Raw genomic sequence first — 20,354 nt, forward strand, 5'->3', positions numbered from 1 at the left:
GGGAATTCCTCTCCTGTACATTCTTTAGTATAGTTCTTAATCCTTTAGTATAGTTCTTAATCCGATCCGCGAGTCTGATTTCATGTGTTCACCCCATCAGATAAATGTCCATGAAAATTATTACTGGTTTTATTCTAATATTCTACATCTGCATGCTCGAAATCCTGTAAACTGGCATCAAATCAGAGGAGGTTTGCAGGCGTTCGAACTCAAGCCACGTATGAGTCCAACAAAGAGGAGCCACCCAAAAACCTTTCCCATGCGTGCGCTCAAACTCTACTTCCGCTCTGGGCATCACATTCATGCTGGTCCAGAGTGCCGACGTCACATTAATGCCAGTCCAAGTGCCGACATGACAGGCCACTACAGCATACAATCGGCCCGGCGGCCAAGAGCTCGGCCCGTAATGCATTCACTCGCTCTTCGTGTCACGTTTATGTCAGCCCAAAGTCTAGGCTAATGCTTTTTTTTCTTTGAAATGTGAAGGCTTGGTTTCTACCCTACATAGGAATATAGATCTATTACTGCAAATCAAAGGACTCGGAAAAGAAAATTCATTGAACATCCTGCCCTATAGAATTTCTATCAAAATCCTACAAAGCAAAGGAGACATAAGTCCTCTTTACATGCATTTAGCAGAAGCACAATGAGAAAGAGGCACTAGTAGAAAAAGGCCCATTTGTCCCGATTCATAAGGCCCAATTGTCTCGGTTCGGCAACCGGGACTAAAGGGTCGGTACTAAAGCCCAATACCTTTAGTTCCGGTTCTTACACCAACCGGGGCAGATGGGCCTCCATGTGGCCCGCTGCAGCTTGTCCAGGTAGGGGGGCCTTCTGTCCCGGTTGGTAGCACCAACCGGGACCAATAAGCTTCCACGCGTCAGCAGTTCAGGGGCTAGGGTTTTGTTTTTTTTTGAAGGAGAAGGGGGGGGGGGGTTGGGGTTTTTTTTGGGGGGGGGGGGGTGTAGGGTTAATTTAGGGGTTTCATATATTGTGTTAGCTAGCTAATAGAGAGAAGTGTCCTCTCTTATCTCCGTGCTTGGTCGACGCTACGTACTATACGTATAGAGAGGACTCGACACGCTAGCTAGTAAGAAAATGAAGGAAAAAATTAAGTACAAAAGATCGTCATGAACATATACAGAGAGAAGTGATCGACCTCTCCTTCTCTGAGAGATTGGTCGAATAACAAGTTTTCGTATATCTATCCGACGCTACTGGCTATATATATATATATATATATATATATATATATATATATATATATATATATATATATATATATATATAGAGAGAGAGAGAGACACACACACACACACAATGTAAGATCTCTTACAATCCCCTAGCATCTGAACTCAAGTTCCACATGGTATTCTCCGGCTTTATTGATGACGTGGTCAACAAAGAATCTCACCAATTCCTCTTAAATTGCTTTGATGCGATCTTATGGTAGGAGTTCATCCCACATCTGCCACATCTAATTTGAAGAAGGGGGTCAATACATATATATGAATGAAACTTAACACAAATGATGGAAATAAAATGAAATTGTGAATATTATTGCTTACGCACATCAAATTGTCTTTTAGAGTAGCCCCGGGTTTTTTTGCAAGTCTCGTTGTAGATGAACTCACAAACGTAGTATCCACAGTAATCATTCCCGGGTTCCTGCCACAAGCACTTTACGAGAAATAGAGGTCAATCAAACTGATAATGAAGCATTATAAATGGTATTGATGAAAGTAGCTAGAATCAACGGGATCGAGATGCACGGAACTAGCTAGCTAGTACTACTTACTTTCGGGTATGTCCATCGCAGCTCCCCCGGCAGTCCCGGAGCTTGTGCGATGAATACTTTCCAAACCCTGTGAGACAAAGAAAACAATTACTTGATATCAGGAAATGAACAAAGTTTTCGATATGGTGCGATAATGATCGATTGAACTTACTTCTCGAGAATTTTAGTCATGTCCGCATAGTCCTCAGGAGATTTTCGTCTCGAGTCTAAGACGGTTAGTCCCTGCTCAAGCTTAATCTCTAGGAGAATATAGTGGAACCTGCGCACGCATGCATAACTCATCAATTACATTACTATAACCTCGAGTAATAAGGGAAACTGAATATGCACAAGACAGCAACACTCACTTGAAGTTGTAAGGAAAGAGTATTTTATCTTTGTTTTGATTATGAAGCAACGATCGTAGCATGTTGGCCTCGGTTTCTTTGGCATCAAATTAACCATATATTCATCTATGAGATTTGTGTTAATGAACCCAATATCATAGATTTTTGCTTTTCTGCATTCGACGATCTTCAATCTGCATAATATAGTGAGGATAATTATATATACATGCAATGAAAGAGCTGAGCTATATATAGAGAGACTTAATAGCAGAAGTAGTACTTATAGACAGTAGCAAGTGACCGTTAATTTATCGAAGGCCTTTTGATTGAACCACTGGAAGAACTCCTCAAATGGAACAGACAACAGTTCAATTCCAACGAGGTTGTGCTCCTCTTTAACTCTCAGCGTCAAAGTATCCTTTCCCCTAGACTATCTGCATGTTTTCATGTACCAATCATGGAACCTTCGCATCATCGTTGTCAGAGTAGTTCCATCTTTGACGAGAGGCTTACCGTACTGGTATTTGTGTTCGTCCACCTACATTATATCATAATGTGCATCGTCGAGCAGGTAATCTCCAAGATTGGTACCGGGAAAAATCACCGGATGATTAGCGACGATATCGCTAAACACCTTGAGTGGGGGGGGCACGATTGGTTTGCTTGTTCGCCGAGTTGGGCAATTTTTTTCCCAGCTCGTCGTTCTGATAACCTTCGATCACTGATCGTACTTCCCGACCACTCCGCTTTGATAAATGACTTTCCAATAATGCGCTCATAGTTGGTTTTCGGCGGAGACGGTGGTGGTTTCTTCAGGGCATCGAGTGTGCGCTTTGCTTTCATGGATCTATCTTCTCCTCCAGAGGTGGATGTTTCTTTGCTTTCACCTTTCAAAGAACTCTCTCACTTCGGCTTCCACGATCTTTGCGTTTTCCTCCATGGTCCTCTCGTATGGTAACTTCTCTAGAGGCTTTAGAGATGGACCGAATCTGAATTGCCTCCCGCCTCTGGATGTACTGCTAGACGCCGGAGCAGATGGAGCGGCGGGTCTCTTCCGCCCTTGCTGACGAGGCGGAGAAGGAGGAGGCTGACTGCTCGGACACGCCGGCGTAGATGGAGAAGGAGGCGGAGTGCCGCCACGCGCCGGACAAGGAGGCAGAGTGCCTTGACTCGCCAGAGGAGGAGGAGGAGGCAGAGGCATCCAGTTTGAAAGGTTGATGAGCTCCTTCCACCATAGGCATGAAGTCTTCAAAGAAGAACCCAGCCGAGTCTCCCCTTCACCTGTAGGGTGGTCAAGCTCGAGCTCCTCAAATCCCTCCGTTATTTCGTCCATCGTCACCCTAGCATATTCTTCTGGAATTGGACGGTAGTGAAAAGTTACGCCGGGTTCAGGAGGTCAAACAGAGCCGACAGCCGCCTTGACTTTCAAGTTCTGCCATTGCGTCATAAGGTGGCAATGTTGAGACTCCATGATAGCATTCACAGGGTAGCTAGCAGGAGCCGTGAACACAGGCTCCAGCTAAAGCAGCTCGGTGGAAGTCACGCTGCTTCTCCGCTGAGATGGCGGGGTAGCTTCAGGGGTAGCTTCGGCAGGTCGCTTGCTGTGAACTGCTTCTCGTTCCTCTAGCGCTTTTACCCTTGCGTGCAGCGCCTGCAGTTGGGTCTGCTCCACTGCCCTCCTCCTCTCCTGGCATTTGTAATCGCCTGCGTCCGGAAACCCAGCCTTCCACGGAACGGAGCCTGGTGTGCCTCATGTCCATCCAGGGTGCTTAGGATTCCCGAGGGCCATTTTGAGCTCATCGTTCTCTTTGTCTGGAACGAACGTCCCTTGCTGCGCTGCGGCGATATAGTCCTGAAGCTTCGTGACGGGTATTCGTAGTTGCTCCTTCGTCCAAACGCACTTCCCTGTTACAGGGTCCAAGGTTCCGCGAACCCCGAAGAACCAAGTTCGGCAACGGTCTGGCCAGTTCAATGTCTCTGGTTCGACCCCTTTATCAAGCAGGTCATTCTCAGCCTTGGCCCACAACGACCGGGATTTGAGGTAGCCACCTGACCACGTGCGATGGTGATGCTCCTTCTTCGCAACATTTATCTTGTTTGTCGTTGACATCTTCTTACTCTTGTCCGATGTCTTGTGGGCCACAAATGTGTCCCAGTATTCTCTGATCTTCTCATACCGGCCGGTGAATTCTGGTGTCTTTTCTTTGTCGAAAAACGTTGTTTTCAGCTCATTCTTCCATCTCCTGAATAGATCTGCCATCTTCTTAAGAGCCTGAGACTTGATCAATGACTCTTTAACTGGCTTCTCCGGATCCTCCTCTGGCGGTAGGGTGAAATTTGCCTTCAGCGCGTCCCAAAGATCATCTTACTTCCTATCGTTGATATAAGACACCTCAGGGTCTTCCTTATTAGGCTTATTCTATTGTTGGATACTAATCGGGATCATGTCCCTAACAAGAACCCCACACTGAGCAGAAAATTCTTCCTTGGTCCGGATGGGTTCAATCGGTTGGCCATTGCGCGCGATTTCTATGATCGTGAACCTTTCATCCGAGCGCAACTTTTTCTTCGGGCCTCGTCTCTTTACCGAAGTTGTGCTTGATCCGGAGGGCAAGAAAAAAGAAGAAAGACGAGAGTTAATATGTGTACATACCAAAACAATGAACGCAACTTTTTCTATTTTTTCTTCTTCTCCTCTATTCCTTTCTTCTTCTTCTTCTCTTTTTTTCTTCTTTTTTTTCTCTTCTTATTTTTTCTCCTCTTCTTCCAATCCTCTTCTTCTCCTTTCTTCTTCTCCTTCTTCCTCTTCTTATTTTCCTTCTTCCTCTCCTTGTTTTTCTTCTTCTTCTTCCTTCTTCCTTCTTCCTCTTTTCTTCTTTTTCCTTATTTTATTTTTTCCTCTACACTAACCTAAAATCAATATCTACTAATTAACAACCTAAATAAAAAATTAATACATATATGAAAAAACATCATATGGAAAAAACATCATATGCACAAAAAACATCATATGAACATCATATGCACAAAAAAATCATATGAACATCATATGATCAGAAAAGGCCGCCAGGCCGTGGGGCGGCGCGGCGACGGCGTCAGGGCAGGGGTGGCGCGGGGCGGCGACGGCGTCAGGGCGGCGCGGGGAGGTGATGGTGTCGGGGCGGCAACGGTGTACGCGGGGCGGCGACGGTGTCGGGACAGCGCGGGGCCGGGAGGTGACGGCGACGGCGCGGGGTGGCGCGGGGCGCGGGCGGTGACGGGGCAGGGCGCGAAGACGGGGGCGGCATTAGCGACGAGGAGCGGGCGACGATGGAACTGAAAAATTTCACAAGTGTTCCTTATATAGATAGAGCATTAGTCCCGGTTCGTGGCACCAACCGGGACCAATGCCCCCCTTTAGTCCCGGTTGGTGCCACTAACCGGGACCAAAGGCCTCTTTTCAGTAGCCCAAAGGGCGAGAAGAAGAGGCCTTTGGTCCCGGTTGGTGGCACCAACCGGGACCAAAGGCCTTATGCTGCCCCGCGTCAAAAGTTTAGTCCCATCTCGCTAGTTGAGAGAGAGCTCGAGAGTGGTTTATAAGCGCTGCCGCGCCAACTCTCTCGAGGTCCTCTCAACTGCAGGCTTTCAGGCCTAATCTGTCACTTGTGCATGTGGGCGTACTGGGCCTGTTGCGGGCCTGAAACTTGGCCCATGTTTGGGTTTCTAGTCGTATTCAGGCCGTGCTGGCCCAGTAGGTGGCACTTTTTTGTTTTCTTTCTTTCTTTATTTATTTTGTTTTGTTTCTACCTAGAACAAAATACTTATTGTTGATATTTTTATTTATTTTGTTTAAAATTCATTTATTTTTATTTATTAAAGTTTATTTTGTTTCTACTTATTTATTTTATTTTGTTTCTATTATTTATTTTATTTTATTTTGTTTCTACTTATTTATTTTAGTGGCGCACCAGTTTTGCCTACTAATGACGCACTACTGGTGCGCCACTAGCATCACGCCATTAGAATTAAATTCTAATGGCGCACCACTGGTGCGCCATTAGTATCTGGTGTTCTAATGGCGCACCACGTAGCGCGCCATTAGTATAGCCCAAAGTGCGCCATTAGAATGCCTCCCAGGGGTCCATATGTACCCATGTGCTTTGGCATACTAATGGCGCACCAGTGGGTGATGCGCCATTAGTGTGATTATCACAGTGCGCCATTAGTGTCTTATGTGGTGTGCCACTAGTATGAATATTAGGGATTTTTTTCATTTCTGATATTTTCACAGGTTACAAAATATATTATTGTATAGAATTTAGACAACAACACATAGCAACAGCAGATTCATCAAATACAATAGAAGATTAGTCTCTGAATACAATTCATCATATTAGTCTCCGAATTCAAAAGACCGAACAAAGATAGAACATTACAAGTCTCGAGACCGCGAGTAGCGAGTTTGTCTTCACATTACAAGTCGATATCGATCATCTAAACTACCATCACATAGAAGAGAGCTACGGTCATCACGATGAGCATCATCGCGATGAAACTGGTCTTCATCCGGTTCCTCCAACGCTCCCTCCTCTCTCCCGCTAGATAGCGGGCGTATCTAGATTCCGCCTCCGCCCTAGTGGTGTACCCTTTGTAACTGTTACAGCTGAAACGGTGAAACTGTCTCCGACACTCCTCCCAGTCGTCGTAGACTCCGGGAACCTTACCCTTGTACACGACATACGACGGCATCTCTATGCACAAGCCAAACAATAGACAATACATAAGCAATATATAAGTATGCAACAAAAGGATCGGAAGAGAAAAGCAAGACATTAATAGCACGATTCATGGTCCTACTAATAAATAGCATCGATTACATCTAAGTTGAACGACTGTCCAAACCAAAGAGACATACAAGTTCATTAAAGTTTAATTACAACATGAGCCAATCAATGTTTCAGAACTACACATAGCATCACTACTTTCGACTCGACTCATGGGACCGGAGCATGGATGAAGCCGCCGTCTGTCGTGATGGTCATGAAATCGCGGTCGTTGTCAGCCTGCATTTGTAGCGTTCCGTCTATATCACTGTTGGACGGTTGATATCTGAGGTAGAACTGCCCCGAGGTATGAAGGACATCTTGATGGATGATGTCCGCAAACTCCGACTGGATGCGAAAGAATTCTTGTCTGATGTCCGCGTCCTGGATTGCTGACAAGCTCGCGGCCCAATCTTTGAGATTATCTGATAGCAGAAGGTGATGATGGTCCCTTACGATCGCCCGCATGTGATGGAGGCCGTAGTAGGCATCCTTCTGACTGCCAGGCGGCTGCTTGACGCAGCAGAACATCATATTGTGGGCGAACACGTGCTTGCCGTACTTACGAACTGCCCTGGTGAAGGTGCCTCCATATTTGGCGTAGCCGGGAGAACATCATCAAGAACTTTCTTGATATTTGTGTAGTCTATCTTGGAGTCACGGTTTGGGTCGAGATACGTGGCCATGGAATATTTCGGGCTTAAGAGGATGAGTGTGCAATGTGTGTCTCTGCATAGAACACGGAATGTTAGAAAAAAAGAACGATCGAAATCTAAGAAATCATATGTTACGGGGTGGTTAAGGGATGACTTACTCGAGAAAGTAAGCCACGAGGAAGTTATCCTTATCTGGGTTTTCCAGAATGACGCCTTCGAGGTGTGAACTCGCGACTTGGCGGTCCCCAGCGCTGCCCAAGAGCTTGGCACGCATGTAGAAGGGGTCGACTATCACGATGTCCGGGGTCTTGTCTCTAATGATCCGCATCTCCATACTCAGCGAAAACAGCCGAACGAGGGTGTAGTGCAGCGGATGAAGGTTAAACATAGCAAAGATGTCATAAAACCGTAGGACGATCGTACCCCTGATGGCGCCATCCACAAAGCCCTTTCCCTCTGGCACCTTGGCCATGAAAACCGGGTATGCCACATCATTCTCTCTGAGACGCCGCTTCTCCAAAGAAAGAACACTGTCATGCAGACTCCGCATAGCACCGGTTGCAGCATTGAGCATATTTATCGGTAGCATCGCCCTACCCGCCACATGCACCCTCCTCGAGATATCCTTAGGTGAAGGTGGCCCGTCCTGAGCACGGATCATACTCGGTGCCGGCTGGCTCGCACCCTTGTTACTCTTTCTTTTCCGTCCCTTCTTCTTCTGTTGTAATGGGACCAAGTTCTGCTCACAGACCGCCTTCTTGAGTGTGTTGGGGCTAATAATATTTGGCACCTCGGCTATCTGAGGCTCGATGAAGTCGGCAGCTGGAGGCATCTCCTGAGGACTGAACGCCAGACGACGCCTGTTGCAATTGGGTTTCTCCGCCGTACTAGCTAGACCGCGGTCGTCTTGGTTGGGTTCTTGAGAAAGAGGCCCGCAGAATTCGTCATCGTACCCATGTTCGGCAAAGTACTTATCGACGTTGCTAAATGTACGGCCGTCGTCGTTGTCATCGTCGTCCAGATCCTGTGCCATATGCATGTTCGGATCCTGTGCCATAGGGATGTCTGGCATGTCCGGTAGCGTTGCGGCGGTCTTGCCATGGCTTGGCGCTGGCACGAATGGCGGTGTTGTCTTTGGGGTGGTGTCCTCCGCCCCAAACGAATCTGGCTCTTCGGCCAAAGCAGGGGCCAGCTTAGGCATGCGCTAAGGGTCATCAGATCATCTTCGTCGGCCCCGGCGGGTTGAATCGGAGGTAACAACTCGTCACAGCCTGGCAGCACCCGAACCAGTTGAACCCTATACATGGTGGGTGGCATCGGTTTACCGTGGAACACGGGGTTGCCCGGTTGAACGATTTTTCCCTTGGCGACATCGATCAACTCGTCGTTCACGAAGTGCAGGAGAGTGCATGGAACATCGGTGGCACCCTGCGAAAACATGTAGGGCGTCAGGGATGCCCAGTTAAAGGCAAGGAGATGAAGTCCTTGGCCGAGAGGCTTAATTAGTTACCGTGATGATGGCGTCGAGCTCGGCTAATGTCGAGGCACCGCCAACGGCGGGTGTGCAACTGACGGAGGGGCCGCTTGCTGGCGAGGTGCCGGCCGGCGTACACCCGGGTGCATTAAGCTCCAATGCCGGCTGTGCCGGCGTCAGAGACACCAATACTGCCGCCGCCGGAGACACCAATGGCGCCGCCTGCGCGTTGTGCGAGTTGCTGGCCGTGAAGCTGGGAATCGGGGGCGGTCCGCAATCCACGTCGTTATCCCATGAATCAAGGTAGGCATAATGCCGGTGAGCGTCGATCCTAGTTGTTGTTGCACTTGCTCTTGGAAAATCTCCGGAATCCGCGCCACTTGTGCCTTGAGTGCTTCAACCTCGCGCGACTGGCTTTCCGAGCTGGTCTTTTTCTCCTTTCGCCCACCAGCGGTATAGTATGACGACCATTTTGTGGACAAGCCTTTGCCGGCCACACGACCAGCTAACGACGGCTTAGTGAGCTTGTCCTTGTTTTTCATTACGTTCAACGCCCTATTTAGAGTGCTTTCCCAAGCAGGGGTGCTCTGAGACGACCCCGCGCTACTGCTTTCAGTCTCCTTTGCCAGAACAAGCTCAAGCGCCCTGGTCTTCAGATCCGTGGTAAGCTCCTTTGTTATCGGGTCCTCCTTGTACTGGGCCCTGACATAGTTCCTGGTCTGCTTGTCACTGCTGTATTTCTCGAAGCGGGGCGGTAGGCCTTGCTCGGCACGCTCCACGTCCTCCTTGTCCCATATAGGCTCTGCCACTCTGTAACCGCCGGGACCGAGTTTGTGTTCCCCTAAGTTCAACTCCCGCATTTCTTTCCCCCACTGACTTGATTCGGAGGTTGCACTGCTCTCGCACTTGATCTTGAACTCCTTGTAGTCCTCTTCGTTGATCGAAGGATTTTTCGCCTTGATCTTCTCATAACTGTCACCTTTCTCAATCATTCTCTTCACCGCGCTTCTCCAAGTAGACAGGGCCGTGATCATCCTCGTGAGGGTGGCACTGTTCTCTTTATTCCCTAAGAGGCGTGTGTTTTCAAATTCAGCGGGGAACTTGTATCGTTCGTGCAGCTTCATGAAGAGGAGGTTGCGCAAATTCCCTCGGTCCTTATGCCTAAGGTTCTCGGTGTTGATCGAGACGGTGCTCAGGAGAATGCACCCGAGCTGAACCGAGTACCCCTTGACTATATGTTTGGGCTCCGTTGGATGCCCGTCGGAGTCCACTTGAGTAAATTCCTCCTTGACGGTGTGGAGCGCGTTCGGGCGGCGGTCCTTCCGTTGCTTCTTCGGTTGGCTGCCATCTGTGCGTGCGCCGCCATCATCAGTGGTGGCATCCTCGGCGACACCATCAGTGGTGTCATCTCCGACACCACTAGGGGTTGTGTAGTCAGGATCGGTGTCTTCCGCGACGTCATCATAGCGGTGAGGTTGTTCCTCCATCTCCTGGGACAGCTCCCAGAATTGCTTGCCGCCCGAACCGCCGGCCTCATCGTTGTGGGCCATGTTTCGCTCTAAATAGGAAAAAAGTTTGGTCAAAAAGTTGGTTATTGTCAAGGAACAAGATCATGTTCTCATCATTTAGGGTTTGTCGACACCGAGGCATCCTAAAAGCTAAGCTTTTATCATTTAGGGTTTGTCGATGCCGAGGCACCCTAAAAGCCTAACCGTACATCATTTAGGTTCGCATCGACACCGAGGCACCCTATAATCATTTAGGGTTTGCCGATGCCGAGGCACCCTAAATGCTAAGTTAAGTTTTCATCATTTAGGGTTTATTGATGCCGAGGCACCCTAGGTTGGGCCTAATCACTTAGCACTAATCACTTGGCTCTATTGCCACCTATGCAGCAAGAATGGCGGGGCAGTTGATCCTAGTTAACTAAGTACTAAGATACCCCGGCCCATGCATTAGTCACAAGTACCCCATATGTCCTATTTTTAGCAAAGTCATGCTAAAATTCACGGAAAATTTCAGCATGACCTTGCTGAAAATAGGACATATGGAGTACCCGAATTTGCCGGAACGGAAGTTAATCGACATTCCGGCAAACTCAAGGGCCTCTCGGGGTACCTGCAATATCATTATCCCCGCGTAATGAAGTCGCCAATGGGTCATTTCAGAAGATCACAAGTAGCATCATCACAAGTACAACATCATCTATAGCTTTATATTAACAAAGCATCAGCACATATACAAAAGACCACTTATGCCAACAGTATGGTTTATATCAGATTCAGAGTTAGAAACAGGAAAAACCGGTGCTTCAAAGCCTACTGGACACAATTTACATCTATCAGTACGGGATGTCCTGACTAATTTCAAGTGTTCACACATGAACTTGTACCATGGATGAGCCTAGTGCTTCATTAGTCAACTGAACAGAGATAACAGGGCATAACACCATACATAAAGTGATGAGCATACATACTACTGTCCAAGCAAATTAACTGAATAGTATTGTGTCAAGTTCAGTTTGAAAATTCAGTTACTGCTTGAGTGATTTGACACCAAAAATTACTCCCAAAAATTACAATGACTATATATTCACTGTACAGACTGTCAAGTTCTATTTCAGCTCAAGTTTCATTACAACACAAACACTGTAATTCATCTTCTCACAGAAAAATTAATAATCAAAATCAAATTACAATAGGGGTCCCAGGTTTGACCCCATGATACGTGCTATCCTGGGATTATTCCTCTTCTGAACAAACCATCATGCATCATTTTCTAACCAAGGCATAGCTCAGGAAAACAACTTGCTTTGACCAAAACTAGCTGATTACCCCAAATCTCATGGTAAAATTAGCAAGGCAGGGCATTTCTCTTACATGACCATAGCAAGAATGACACACTACATATAATCTGGTGAGATAGCAGCAGCAATCTCAAAAAAGCGAAGACATCATACATACCACCTGAGCATCGCTCACAGACATCCAGGTACATCACCCACTATTATTGCCTATAAAAAGGCCTAATATCCACTAGTATTGCCTATTGATCATATTTGTCACTAAAACAAACACTGCCACGGTCGAGGGGAGGGAGGGAGGGAATGGGGAATGGTGGAGAGAGGGAGGAAGGAGGAAGGAGGAGAGGTACCTGGTCGCTGGAGGGGTCGGGGTCGGGGTCGGGGTCGGGGTCCGAGCTCGTCCGGGTCCTTGCTCGCCGCGGTCGAAGGAGAGCAGGGGCCGGTGGCGGAGGACGGCAGGGGCAGGCAGGATGGGTGCGTCGGGGCCGCGCTCGCCGGCTGCCGCAGGGGCCGGAGGAGGCCCTCGCTCGTCAGAGGGAGGAGGAGAGGAGCAGGCGGCGCGCGCTCGGCCGATCCCGTTCGGGGGGCGTGGGGGCAGCGGGGGTGGAGTCCCGCGGGGGTCGGGGCGGCGGCGTCGGGGCAGCGCAAGACCACAGCGGCGGCGGCGTCGCCGACGGTGTGCAGGCGCGGCGGACGGAGGGGGCGGAGCAAGGGGGCGGCGGCGTACGGTTGGGGTCGAGTGGGGGATCTGGCGAGGGAGGGAGGGAGGCCACAGTGCGAGGCGAATAGGCGGAGTGGGGGAGGGTTAGCAATGGCGCACCTCCCCCAAGTGCGCCATAAGTACGACGATTCTAATGGCGCACCTCCCCCTGGTGCGCCATTAGAATTTTGTTTTAGTTACTAGCCCGACTGGTCAGGTTATATTCCACCTAACCCTATCTCCATTAGAACATGCCCACTAGCCCGACTGGTCAGCACACAGCACACACACTAGTAGGTCCTGGGTTTGATTCCTAGGCTCCCCAATTTTTTTTATGCATTTAAAATGTTGTTTGATATTTTTTTTGTGTTTAAATATGTTCAAACTTGTTTAAATCATAACAGTAATATTTTTTTATAAAAACGGTAATAATTTTTTAAAAAATATCATCAAATTTGTTATTTGAAAATATTTATGAATATGAAAAAATATCATCAAATTTATTATTTGAAAATATCATCAAATTTATTATTTGAAAATATAATCAAATTTGTTTTTTTTTTCGGTGGCGGCGGGGGTCGTCGGCGGCGGTGGAGTGGGGGAGGGTGCGGGCCGGGGGTCGGCGGCGGTGGCCGGTGGAGCGGGGGAGGGTGCGGTGGGTCGTCGACGGCGATGGAGTGGGGGAGGGTACGGGGGGTCGGCGGTGGCGGCCGGTGGAGCGGGGGAGATGGTGCGGGGGGTGCTCGGTGGCGAGGGGGACCGGATCTGGCGAGGTGGGATAGCGATCGAGATGGAGGGGGATCGAGATCGAGTGTCCATGAAATTTAAAAACATTCACGAGTTCAAAAAGTGCCCATGAAATACAATCGAGAAATGAAGGCTACGATTTAAATACAATCGATCTTAGCTAGCTATCTGTTCACAATCTTCTTGCCCTTCTTTTTCGCAAATGGAGTTCTTCTATGGAAGGGACATCCTTTAGGTAGGGTGGTCCTGCTTCTTCTTGTGGTGTATGCTGCTACTTCATCGTCATCGTCATGTTCGATCTTCGGGTCGCCGTACTTGTCTAAGTCTTGCTCATTGGCTACTCCATCCATTCCGATGATCTTCCTTTTGCCTCTCCTCACGACAACACGACTGGGCTTTGACACGTCGGTAATGAAAAAGCATTGGTCCACTTGGGAAGCCAGTACCCATGGCTCATTTTTGGCGGTGACGTTTGCGCCCGCGGTCTTGGATTTGGCTTCGGGTATAACCATGGTGGTGAAAAACCGGTCTTCTTTTAGGACGCTCTTGGCCCATCTGACACGGAACATCGGGACCTTCTCTCCAGCGTAGCTCAGCTCCCAGATCTCCTTGATCCTTCCGTAGTATCTGTCCTTGTCGTTACCGGTGTAGGATTCCATCGTTACCCCGGAGTTCTGATAACCATCGCTCTTCATGTCCTTGTCCTCGGTGTAGAATGTGTAGCCGTTGATATCGTACGCCTCATAGGTCATCAGGTTGTGCTCGGCGCCCTGTGACAAGGCGAATATGAGTTATTCTTCCACGAAAGAATCCTCATGTAAAGGGTACGACAGAAGCTTCTGCTTGAACCAACGCGTGAAACATGAGTTGTGCTCTTTGATTATATCTCCGTCCGTCCTCTGTTGGCCTCGGTCATTGTACGTCTTCTCAATAAAAGTTTTGTGCTCTACCACCCAAGGATCGACCACGTCAATGTGTTGTAGCGCAACTAGGTTTGCTCTTTCAAAGTCGGCGAGTCGACCTTCGAAGTCGATATGCATTTCACGGCGACCCTCACGGTGACCCCATCCAGCGAGCCTGCCGAGGTGCCTGTTGACGGGCAGACCAACGGGGTCCTCGATGCCTAGATAATTCGTGCAGTAGGAGATGCACTCTTCGGTCAGAAAGCCCCTGGCTATGCTTCCCTCTGGACGTGACATGTTGCGAACGTATCCTTTAATGACACCATTCATCCTTTCGAACGGCATCATGCTGTGCAGGAACGTCGGCCCGAGTTGGATGATATCCTCCACGACATGGACCAGCAGATGCACCACAACGTCGAAGAATGCGGGCAGGAAGTACATCTCAAGCTCGCATAGTATCACCACGATCTCTTCCTGTAGCCTTCTGAGTTGCCTCACACCAAGCGACTTCCGAGAGATGACGTCAAAAAAGTTGCATAGGCCAAATAGCATTTCATGGACGTGCGCGTCCATGATCCCATGGATTGCAACTGGAAGTATCTGTGTCTTCAGCACGTGACAGTCATGAGACTTCATCCCGCTGAACTTCTGCTTTGCTGGGTCTAGGTATCTTCTTATCTTCCCCGCGTAATCGTAAGGAAGTTTTACTCCTACAAGGCAGGTGAAAAACTGCTCGATCTCCTCCTGACTTAGAGTGAAGCACGCAGGAGGGTAGTCATTTCCGGTCTTCTTGGCCTTTTTGCCTTTGCAACGACTTTTCGTGTCCTGCTTCGCCTCATCATCATCATCATCATCATCATCATCATCATCATCATCATCATCATTAGCGTGAAGCTCCTCCCTGATGCCCATTGATTTCAAGTCTGCCCTTGCTTTCGGCCCATCTTTGGTCCTCTCTGGCATGTTGAGAAGGGTACCAAGCAGACTCTCGCACACTTTCTTCGTGATATGCATGACATCAAGGCTCTGAGGCACACGGTGGATCTTCCAGTACAACAAGTCCCAGAAAACAGACCTCATTTTCCATACCTTCAGCAGCGGCTCTGGCGCCTTTCGCTTCTTTCCCGGCTCTGGCACCTTTTGCTTCTTTCCCGGCAGTGGGCAATCTTTCCAATTTTTCAACAGCTGGTCTATTTCCTCGCCGCTCCTCGTACGCGAGCGTCTTCGGGGTTCGGTTTCACCATCGAACAGATCCTTGCATTTCCTCCACGGGTCATCGTCGTGAAGCCACCTTCGATGTCCCATGAACACGGTTTTGAAGACCCGGGATCTCTATCTAGCTGGCGATACGTTGTGTCATCCATGCACCTGACGCATCCAGAAAATCCGTGGACCACCTGCCCCGCGAGATATCCGTAACCGAGATAGTCGTGCACCGCCGTGAGCAGTGCGGCTCTCATAGGGAAATATTCTTTCTCTGCGGCGTCCCACATATTGGCTGGCATTTTCCACAGCGTGTCTAGCTCCTCTTTCAGCAGCCCCAGATACAGATTGATGCCGTTCCCTGGTTGTTTCGGCCCTTCAATTAGCATACTCATGTGAACGTACTTCCTCTTCATGCACAACCAGGGGGGAAGGTTGTACATCCACACAAACACAGGCCAGATGCTATGTGTGCTTCTCTGGCTGCTAAACGGATTCACTCCATCGGTGCTCGCGCCCAGCACGATGTTCCTTGGATCCTTCCCAAATTCTGGGTGTTCGAAGTTCAATGCTTGCCACTGGCTCGCATCCTTTGGGTCACTCAGCATCTTGTCTTTTTTATTTATCTCCGGATCATTTACATCATCTTCTCGCTTCTTCTCCTCCCTATCCGCGTGCCAACGCAGGAACTTTGCTACCTTGGGGTCCGCAAAATACCATTGCAGACGAGGAGTGATTGGAAAGTACCACACCACTTTTCGAGGAGCTTTCTTGCTCTTCTTGTATCGAGTGACGCCGCACACCAGACATATGGTAGACTCCACGTGCTCATCTCGATAAATGATGCAATTGTTCATGCACACATGGTATTTCACGTGCGGTAAATCCAGAGGACACACGATTTTCTTCGCCTCCTCGAAACTGGTCGGGCACTTGTTCCCCTTGGGAAGATGTTCGTGCCAGAATGACATGTTCTCGTCGAAGCATGCGTCGGTCATTTTGTGTTTTACCTTCATCTCCAGAGCCATGAGCGTTACTTTCAGGCGGGTATCCTCGGGCCTGCATCCTTCATACAATGGAGTAACCGCGTCTATCTCCAGTTGATCCAGCTTGGCTTTCTCTCGGGCGGCAGCTCTTGCATTATCCGTCTGCTTGAGAAGCAGCTCTTGAATACGAGGGTCCTGCACCCAGCCCATCGATGGTCCATCGTCGTCTGCTCCGCCAGCATCTTCATCTTCATGATCATGCCCTTCGTCTGCTCCGGCATCTTCCTCATCATCATGTCCGGCATCTTCTACATGATGACTGTGTACAGCATCACCTTTGTGATCATGTCCTGGAGATTCTTCGTCTTCTTGCCTGCCCGAGCCGCGGTGGTTGTCTTGCTGCCCTTCCTCATTTCTTGCCCGGCCCCCATGGATGACTTCATAGTCATCTTCATCACCTTGCCACCGATAGCCATCCATGAAACCACACAAGAGCAGGTGGTCCTGCACCTGCCCGGAATTCGGGTCCGCAGTAAGGCTCTTCATCTTGCATCTTCGACACGGACATCTTATCTCCATCTCATTCTTTTGAAGCATCTCGGCCTTCGCGGAGCTCAAAAACCTATTCACGATGCCTTCGGTCATCGTGCGGACCATGGTCGCCTGCGGGGTAGAGCAAAACGATATTTTAGAACCAAGAAAAAATTTGGCATGACTTTCCCTAAAAATAGGACCAAAAAGAATGCATAGTGCCAAAATTCTCGCCGAAACGGAAATGAATCAACATTCCGGCAAAATATTGGCAACTATCACATTTCAAATACCGGTACATGCAAACACAAACATATATGCAACATCACAAACATATGCAACACCACGAACATACATAGATCTATCTAGGCCACAAAAAGTGCATGTGCACGTTGTTGGAGAGGGAGAACAACATAAAGATAGCTTCCCCCTTACTTACCTATCAAAAAAGGTAATTTAACCACTTAATTTGGATGAATCTATGGTGCAAATGAGGTGAGGAGGAGGAGGCAGCCGAGACAAGCTTGGAGGAGGAGGTGGAGAATGAAGTGGGGAAAGTGAGTGTGTAGGTGGGCTGTCCAAAATATCTTGTTGGTCCCAGGTTACTAGTGGCGCACCACCTGCAAATGCGCCATTAGTAACCCTGGTTACTAATGGCGCACCTACTGCTGATGCGCCATTAGAAGTTTTGCAAAAAAATAAAAAAATATTCTAATGGCGCACCATGGCATAGTGCGACATTACTAGTTTAAACTAGTAATGGCGCACTATGCTACGGTGCGCCATTAGTAGTTTTGCAAAAAAAGAATAAAAAAACAACAGTAGTGGCGCATCGTGCAGTGATGCGCCATTAGTATGTTTGGAAAAAAATTGTTACTAGTGGCGCACCATGTGCCAGGTGCGCCATTAGTGTCTTCCACACTAATGGCGCACCAGCACATGGTGCGCCACTGCTATATAGTAGTGGCACACCACATGATAGGTGCGCCATTAGTGTCCATTCCATCTATAGCCCTTTTCCTAGTAGTGTTATTTTGTTTCTATTTATTTATTTTATTTTGTTTCTACTTATTTATTTTATTTTTGCTTATAATGTTTTGAGCAGAAAATACTTTGATAATTTTAGTTGCATAAATGTTATATAATTTTAGTTTCAATAATACTAGAGGTTTATAAAACTTTTTAGTTGATTCCTTTTGCTATTAGAGTTTCATTAAAGTTTTCTAGTTCATTCTTTTAGTTTATTATTTTTCTATTAGAGTTTCATAAAAAAAATTTAGATCATTTTTTATATTAGTTCATACTTTGAGCTAAATGTCCCTGAAATTGAAAAGCACTTCAGATGAACTCTGAAGAGGTTGAAAATTGGCATGGTATCATCATTTCACCCACATAGCATGTGCTAAAAAGTTGAGAGGGTTACGGAAAAAACTAGATGCACTTCATGTACAAAATGAACAATCTCTTTCGAAGTATCAGGGTTTCACACGAAAGCTCATCTGTTACAAAGGGATTTAAATTTTTTGAACCTATTTGAACTTCAGACTTTTTGTGTGTTTAAAATGCACCATTCAAAGCCACATCATCAATTTTCAACCCTTTCTGACTTCATTTGTTATTTTTCATGCATTTACTGATTTTTTGAGCTACATGACCCTGAAAATGAAAAGCACTACAAATGAACTCTGAAAAAGTTGAAAGTTGGCATGGTATCATCATTTCACCCACATAGCATGTGCTAAAAAATTGAGAGGGTTACGGAAAAAACTGGATGCACTTCGTGTACAAAATGGACAATCTCTTTCGAAGTATCAGGGTTTCATAAGGAAACTCGTCTATTACATGGATATTCTAGATCAAAGGCATCATCATAATAGTTGTGGAGAGAAAAGTCTTCACTTTTTCTTCGCTTGTGTCCTTTGCTTATTGCGCCGTAACCATGGATAATCTTCATCATTTATCAGTGTGCTTGGGTCAGCCTTGACTTTGCAGGGAGGAATTTCATGAAACTTTTCATAATCTTCGGACATGTCTGTCTTGCCCTCCACTCCCATGATGTCTCTTTTTCCTAAAAGAACTATGTGGCGCTTTGGCTCATCGTATGATGTGTTTGCTTCCTTATCTTTTCTTTTTCTCGGTTTGGTAGACATGTCCTTCACCGAGAAAACCTGTGCCACATCATTGGCTAGGACGAATGGTTCGTCTGTGTACCCAAGATTGTTCAGATCCACTGTTGCCATTCCGTATTGTGGGTCTACCTATACCCCGCCTCCTGACAGATTGACCCACTTGCACTTAAACAAAGGGACCTTAAAATCATGTCCGTAGTCAAGTTCCCATATGTCCACTATGTAATCATAATATATGTCATTTCACCACTTGGTTGTTGCATCAAAGCAGACACCGCTATTTTGGTTGGTGCTCTTTTGATCTTGGGCGATCATGTAAAATGTATTCACATTTATCTCGTATCCTTTGTAAGTCAATACAGTCGAAGATGGTTCCCTGGACAACGAGTACAACTCATCACAAATAGTGTGTCACTTCTGAGACGTGTTTCCAACCAACTGCCGAAAGTCCTGATGTGTTCACATGTAATCCATTCATCACACTGCTCCGGGTGTTTGGAGCGCAGACTGTTCTTGTGTTCATCGACATACGAGGTCACCAAGGTAGAGTTCTGTAGAACTGTGTAGTGTGCTTGAGACCAAGAATGCCCGTCCCTGCATATTATTGAGTTCCCTCCAAGCGTGCCTTTTCCAGTCAGTCTCCCCTCATACCACGATTTAGGGAGACCTATCTTCTTAAGGCCAGGAATGAAGTCAACACAAAACCCAATGACATCCTTGATACGTCTCCAACGTATCTATAATTTTTGATTGTTCCATGCTATTATATTATCTGTTTTGGATGTTAATGGGCTTTATTATACACTTTTATATTATTTTTTGGACTAACCTATTAACCGGAGGCCCGGCCCAAATTGTTGTTTTGTTGCCTATTTCAGTGTTTCGTAGAAAAGGAATATCAAACAGAGTCCAAACAGAATGAAACCTTCAGGAGCATTATTTTTGGAACAAACATGATCCAGGGGACTTGGAGTGGACGTCAAGAAACAATCGAGGAGCCACGAGGCAGGGGGCGCGCCCACCCCCCTGGGCGCGCCCTCCACCCTCGTGGGCCCCTCGTTGCTCCATCGACCAACTTCTTCCTCCTATATATATCCATATACCCCTAGAACATCTAGGAACACCACGAAACCCTATTTCCACCGCCGTGACCTTCTGTACCTAAGAGATCCCATCTTGGGGCCTTTTCCGGAGTTCCGCCGGAGGGGGCATTGATCACGGAGGGCCTCTACATCAACTCCATGGCCCCTCAGATGATGTGTGAGTAGTTTACTTCATACCTTCGGGTCCATAG

The 20,354-nt window shown here is 47.6% G+C and overlaps 1 protein-coding gene across 1 annotated transcript; it reads right to left on the reverse strand.

Annotated features, from left to right (window-relative positions):
• Positions 1-5,169: 5,169 nt before the first annotated feature.
• Positions 5,170-17,057, reverse strand: LOC147960970 (uncharacterized). The gene is made up of 2 exons (XM_087533609.1): positions 15,864-17,057; positions 5,170-5,439 (listed from the first exon to the last, which is right to left on the reverse strand). The coding sequence occupies exons 1-2, from the start codon at positions 17,055-17,057 to the stop codon at positions 5,170-5,172; spliced, it is 1,464 nt and encodes a 487-aa protein (XP_087389735.1).
• Positions 17,058-20,354: the final 3,297 nt, after the last annotated feature.

The sequence above is a fragment of the Triticum urartu genome, chromosome 7A, assembly GCF_056163025.1.
Source record: "Triticum urartu cultivar PI428250 chromosome 7A, HENAU_Tu73, whole genome shotgun sequence".
Taxonomy (NCBI): Eukaryota; Viridiplantae; Streptophyta; class Magnoliopsida; order Poales; family Poaceae; genus Triticum; species Triticum urartu.

Excerpts from the sequence above, each read along its gene's own strand:
- LOC147960970 (XM_087533609.1), bottom strand. The coding sequence starts at position 17,057 with ATGGTCCGCACGATGACCGAAGGCATCGTGAATAGGTTTTTGAGCTCC. Across the intron at positions 5,440-15,863 it reads ATAGCATCTGGCCTGTGTTT|TTCCATCGTCGCCCGCTCCT; the intron begins GTGTGGATGTAC and ends GAAATTTTTCAG.